The following is a 6808-nucleotide window of genomic DNA, read 5'->3' on the forward strand; positions in this document are numbered from 1 at the left end:
CTTGTGCTATATATATATCTATCTTTATATATATAAAATTATCAGCAATCTGATTTTATTTCTCTAGAGAACCCTGTCCAACACATGAGGATAATGGCATTTCTCTCTGCAGTATAGACAAAGGGATGAGCAGAGACTTAGGAACAGGTTGCCTTTATTCCTTTATTATCTGTGATAATGCTTTTCATAGAATGGGGATATGGCAGACAGGTGTCCTTTCAACTTTTACCCCCACCAAAGTCTCTCCCAGACCTCCAATGCATGTTTTGTGAAAACTATTTCCTGAAAATGGAAAATAGCTCAGAGGAGTCAGAAAAACAGTTTTGTGGTAAGGAAAATTGGACTTTTTGCCCAAAGACATATATCTAGGATCTTTCTGTGTCATTTACTGGCTGTGTAACTTTGAAAAAGTCACATAACCTTTTTGAGCCTTGGGGATACATGAGGTCAATGAACTTAAGTTCACAGAAACATGTTAAAGGCTACATAAAATGTTTGAGAGTTCTTGTTAAAGCATTAAGTATGATAGAAGTGTCTTGTAGTGTTATAGCATTGCACCATCTGCTCCCTTTATCTCTGCAGACTATATAGATGTAAATGTATGCTTGTAAATGTAAACTGCCCTTCTAGCTCATAAATGATGTAGGATTTTAAGTAATTATTTGAAAATGGTGGCTAAACCATATTAAATTAATCTCTCGTCCTGCCTCAGCAGGAACCTTCATTGAACAACACTTAAGCACTCAGTAGTTGCCTGAAAGGTTGATGGTTCAAATTCACCCAGCAGCTCTGTGGGCGAAAGACCTGTTGATCTGTATCTGGTAAAAACCGCAGCCCAGAAAAACCCAAATGGGACAACCCTGTGGATGGGGAGTTAGAAATGAGTTAGAATTGACCTGACGGCACTGAGTAGAACCAGTTGGGAGGGAGAGAAATAGGCTTTGATTCCATTCAGGTTGGGGACTTAGCTAGAAGTCTAAACTACCATCTTTCCAGGAAACATTTTTTAAGATGAGTAGCCATGTGTTAGGATATCTAGCCAGTCTTCAGTTTTAAGTAGCAAAGAAATTGAAGAGTTTTAGCTACAAAAAAAATAAGAGCAAGCCTCTTTTTAAAGATGGTCGCTCCCTTCTCCCCCACACCACTCCTTGGCTTCTGGTCCACCCAGGTCATGGTAACATCCCTCAGTTTCATGGTCACTTGGGAGCTGCTGAAGCATTCCACCCTAAGCCTCTGGGGAGATGCTCTGAAAGGGACTTCTTGAAGATGCTGGCTCTCTGGAAGACTTGGACCATCTCCCCTGGACTATAAGAAAACTATTCTCATACTTTAGCATCACAGCTTGTGCTTTAAAAAAAGGGGGTGGAGGAGAAAGTGATGGCAGGTGTCCAAGGAGCTGGGAATTCAAGGAAAGTTGACTCTCCACCTGACTATTAACCCATGCTAATCACCCTGAGCCTTGTGGTTGTTGTTGGGTGCCATGGAGTCAGCTCTGACCCATAGCAACCTTACGCACAGCAGAACCACAGAACCAAACACTGTATGGTCCTGTTTCAGCCTCACAATTGTTCTCATGCCTGAGACCATTGATGCAGCCACTGTATCAATCGATCCATCTCATTGAGGGTCTTCTTGTTTTTTGCTGCCCTTTCACTTTATCAATCATGATATCCTTCTCCAGGGACTGGTCTCTCCTGACAGTATGTCAAATATCCAAAATATGTAAGATGAAGTCTTGTCATCCTTGCCTCTAAGGGGCACTATGACCTTACTTCTTCCAGTACTGATCAGTTTATCCTTTTAGCAGTCCATAGTACTTTCAATAGCCTTTACCAACACCACAATTCAAATGCCTCAATTCTGCTACAGTGTTCTTTATTCAGTGACCAACTTTCACATGCAGATGATGCAATGGAGAATACCATGGCTTGGGTCAGGCACACCTTAGTCCTCAAAGTCACATTGTTGCTCTCCAATACTCTAAAGAGGTCTTGTGCAGCAGATTTTACTGACACAACTTGTCTTTTGATCTCTTGACTGCTGCTTCCATGAGCGTTGATTGTGGATCCAAGACAAAATCCTTGACACCTTCAACCTTCTCTTTGTTTATCATGATGTTACCTATTGGTTCAGTTGTGAGGATTTGGGTCTTAACAGTTATGAGTTGTAAGCCATACTGAAAGCTACTATCCTTTATCTAAATCACCAAGTGCTTCAATTTCTCCTCATTTTCAGCAAGCAAGGTGGTATCATCCTCATAGCAAAGGTTAATAAACCTTCCTCCATTCCCTATGCCACATTCTTCGTCACAGAATCCAGCTTCTCTGAAGCCCTTAGTAGAAACTATTTATTCTAAGGTTTGGGGATCTGGAGGCACCATGTTGCACAACTCCAGGGGCCCCGCTGCCATTGTGTTCTATGATGTACGACAGGGGGCTCATTCATTTAGAATCCAAGGTCAGTTTGTGACAGGGCGTTGCTGGGAGCAAATGCTACCAGGCCAAACCTCTTGTCACAATTAAGACTTGAGTTATCACTGTAGTTGTCTCCTTAAAATTTCCACAGTAATCAAAGGAAATAAAACATGTTTAAGCCTTGATTAAAATTTCAGGGAAGGGGGTCATGGGAATATGAGGAGCCTTGAAGACACAGTTGTCAAGCATTCAGCTGGTCACTGAAAGGCTAGCAGTTCAAGTCCATTCAGCAGCTCTGGTGATCTGTCTACCACTGTCAAGATTGGGGAGCCAAGAAAACACCATGGGGCAGTTCGGTTCTATTGCATGGGGTCATGAAGAGATGTGAGAAGCTCATTGGCACCCAACAACAATGTTGGGTAAATACAGTGTTACCAGGTGGGCATCATTTAAAATTCCTAAGTATGTAATAGGTCATGTATTTTTATAGGGAAAACCCTGAATTTTTTATTGCTGATAACTTATTTTTTCCCTATTTAATTTGCATATAATAGTTCCCAATCCCAAACAAATCTATTGCCATCTAGTCAATTCCAATTCAAGGCAACTCTATATAGAATTTCCAGGGTTCTTTAAGAATAGTTTTATTGGCATATAATTAACATACCATATGATTTAATTGTTCATTCATTTCCAGAAGAGTTGGGCAGTCATCACCACAATCAATTGGAGAACATTTTCTTCTCACTCTCATTATTGTTAGTTTCCCCTTACCATGGCCGTGGGTAATTATTAATCCAGTTACTGTCTCTATAAATTTACCTATCCTGCATTTCATATACAGGAAATCATACAAAGCAGAAAGTGAGCCAAAAAATCCAACAACAATAACTAGACAAAACAGAAAACCTCAATCAAAAGAAAGGAGAAAATATTAAAAATTAAAACAGCTTTAACATGACTCAAAAGGAGATCAAATGATAAGGTGTTACATTTTAACTGAACTACAGCTGCCCTAATTGACTATACTATATTCTCTCTTTGATGGCAAAGTTATTCATATCCCTGGCCTATGGTCAGAGCGGGATTCACCAGAAGCTTAATCCACATGGGGAGTCTGCAAATAGATTTTGGGCTTCCGCTGGCATGCATAGCCTGGTGCAAACTGAGTACTCATAATTTAAGCTCTAATACCATTCTCTCCTTTGGATTTGGATTACATTATTTACAATCCTTAGATCACACAGGACGGTGTGCTTCTGCCATGTGAACTTAGTTGATGCCTTACTTAGATGGCTGCCCAGAACTGTCAGTCTTGACAGGCGTAGTTAGCCTCATCTTTCTCCCAGGGAGCAGCTGAAGAGCTTGAACTGCTGACTTTGAGGTGAGCAGCCCAGCATTTAACCCAGAGTGTCACCAGGGGTCCTTACCTGTTAATCCCAAAGAGTGTCAGTAAGAATATCAAAGAAGATGGTACTTTACTTTTAAATATATTCCAAAGTCATCTCTCTGCCTCAGGCTCTCAAGATAAAAGACAGCTGCTGTGTAATTCAGGCAGTAAGTCTGGTGGCTCTGACAGAGACTTCCTCCTCGGAAATACTGTGAGGGAAGAGCAGAAACAGGACAAATGGAAGCAGGAGCGCATGGACCTCTGATACTCTTCCCCTCGGCCCCCTTCTGTCCTTCGCTAGACAGGGAATCATGGCGCAGTGTCAAGCAGGGATGTAGCTGTGTTCATCCACACACTGTTCTCAGAAGGAACAGATCATCGCTACAAGAAACTTGTTAAATAGAAAATACAGTATTCTCATAATAAACAAGCATTTCCTCAATAAACAGCACCAGCCAACACACATTTGGGAGCAGCAAATATTAGACTCGTGTATTTGACTTGCACAGAAGAGGCATCCGTTTTTCACTGTCAGCTCTAGTTTTGAGATCCAGAACATATGTCATACACTACCCTTCATATGATTCGTGATGGGGCTACAAATAAGCTGCTACTTAAAAGGAGAGGTTTTCTACTCCCGTAAGGGGTTACCCTCTTGGAAACCACAGGACAATTCTGTCCTGTCTTACTGAGTGGCTATGAGTTGGAGTGGACTTGATGGCAGTGACGAATCGGGAGCCCCGACGATACAGTGGGCTATGTGTGTGACTGCTAACTCCAAGGTCAGCCAGTCCAGCCCACCAGGAGCGCTGCAAGAGAAGCAAGAGACGTTCTGCTCCCATGAAGATCGACAGCCTCAGAAACCCACAGTCGGGCCACTCTGCCCTACAGGTTGCTATGAGTCATAATTGATTGACTGGTAGTGAGTTCGATATAATAAACAGAGAATAAAATGTTCCAAAACCCAAAATGGGTCTATCAGAGTTCTAACTCCTTCATTAAAAAGAAAATGTTTCAGTCTTGTTATAACAGTGGTTCTCAACCTTCCTCGTGCCACGACCCTGTAATACAGTTCCTCATGTTGTGGTGACCCCTCCCAAAATCATTTTTGTTGCTAATGCATAACTGTCATTTTGCTACTGTTATGAATTGGGTGACCCCTGTGAAAGGGTCTTTCAACCCCCAAAGGGGTCACGACTCACAGGTTGAGAACTGCTGTGTTATAAGATGGTACTACTTCGCCACCTGTACATAGAAACTCTTAAAAGTTCGAATTTTTCTTAAAAAGAGTCAACCTCCCTTTTGAAATATGTAACATGAATTATCCATGACTTCTGTATATTAAAATGTATTTGAAAATATTTACTGCATAATTTTTAGAAGAAAATTTAGATCTTCAAAATATTTATGAAAATTGCCATCGTAAACAAAGTCTTATATTTTTGACACTCTAAATTGCCCTCGTGCCTTCCTTACATGTGTCTTTTCAATGTTCTTCTATACTTTCCTGTCTTCTCAAGCTGCGTTCTGTCTTTGCAGGATCCAACTCGTAGTCTTGGGCTACATTGCAGTCTCCCAGACCAGAGAGAAAAAGCTGCTGCTAGCTGATCAATGCAAACTCATAGGGGCCCCATAGGACCGGGAGGAACTGCCCTTTCCGGTTTCCAACCCTTTACATCTTTCAAAGGTTGTGCAGTGACTGGTTGATTTGAACCAATGACTTTATGATTGGCAGCTAAATGCATAACCAACTAGATACTATGGGTCCAGATACAGCTTCCCTAGAAAGTCCCTTAATACCTTCATTCTTTTTCAATTATTTCTTACCATTGTTGTCCTATCCTGTAATTTGTGGGTCTAAATGTTTCTTAAGTTTAAAATCAGGATGGCCAATTACTAAATTAATTTAACTTAATCACTGAACATATAGTGGAATACTATATCTAGGAAACTGGAGCTGATGTGGTCTAGCCAATACAGTCTTCTGAATTAACACCCCAGAAAACCCCAGGCACAGGCCTAAAAGTCAAGACACCAAGAAAACATTTTTGTTGTTTGGTTGTGTAATCTTTGGTACCCCTATGTTTTTCTGTGTCATTGAGCCCATTCCACCTCATGGTGACCCTGTAGGACACAGTAGAACTGTCCTATAGAGTTTTCTGTAATTCTCCTTGGAAGTGAAGAGGGCAAGTTTGTCTCGTTTACTTTGGACATGCAATCAGGAGAGGCCAGTCCCTGAAGGAAGACATCATGCTCAGAGGGTGAGTGACCAGGAGAACAGCCTTCAACAATGCAGACTGCAACAGCGGCTACAACAATGACACATACGTGACGTAGGACTGAGCAGTCTTTCATTCTGTGCACATAGGATTGCTGTGGGTCACAGTCAACAGGACAACACCTAACAACAGTAATAAGGGCCTTTACAGAAGCAGACTGCCGCATCAATCCCCTGGTGGGTTTGAACTACTGACCTCATTAACTATGCCTCAACGTTACTCATAAATTTAATTCTGCTGGCTTCTCAAAATGTAGAGTCAAATTTGGGGCACCTCTACCAAGTTTATAAAGGAGAAGCAATGGTGCATCCAGTTGGTCCTGACCCATAGTGACGCTATGCGCATAGATTGAAATACTGCCCTGTCCTGCGCCGGACCCACAGTTGTTCCTGTGCTTGAGCCTGTTGTGGCAGCCACTGTGTCAGTTCATGTCCTTGAAGGACTGCCTCTATTTCGCTGATCCTCTACTTTACCAAGCATGATGTCCTCTAGGGAATGGTCTCTCATGACACCACATCCAAGATATTTAAGATGAAGCCTCATCATCTTGGCTCTAAGGAGCACTCTGTCTGTACTTCTTCCTTTTATTGACGGTCCCTGGTACTTCCAATATGCTTTTCCAGCGCTACAATTCAGATGCATTGATTTGTCTTTGATCTTATCTAGTCAGTGTCCAACTTTCCCATGTATATGAGGCAATTAGAAATACCACGGCTTGGGTCAGG

General features: G+C 41.8%; 1 protein-coding gene across 1 annotated transcript in view; it reads right to left on the bottom strand.

Annotated features, from left to right (window-relative positions):
* PLEKHG7 (pleckstrin homology and RhoGEF domain containing G7) overlaps positions 1–6808 on the bottom strand; it is a 52766-nt gene that overhangs the window by 17747 nt on the left and 28211 nt on the right. The window contains exon 8 of the mRNA XM_004700397.2: positions 3897–4013. Coding sequence (XP_004700454.2) covers positions 3897–4013 — 117 coding nt within the window. The remainder of the gene's footprint in view (positions 1–3896; positions 4014–6808) is intronic.

The sequence above is a fragment of the Echinops telfairi genome, unplaced genomic scaffold, assembly GCF_000313985.2.
Source record: "Echinops telfairi isolate 266 unplaced genomic scaffold, ASM31398v2 ScPeMD7_2;HRSCAF=8, whole genome shotgun sequence".
In the NCBI taxonomy this organism is placed as follows: domain Eukaryota; kingdom Metazoa; phylum Chordata; class Mammalia; order Afrosoricida; family Tenrecidae; genus Echinops; species Echinops telfairi.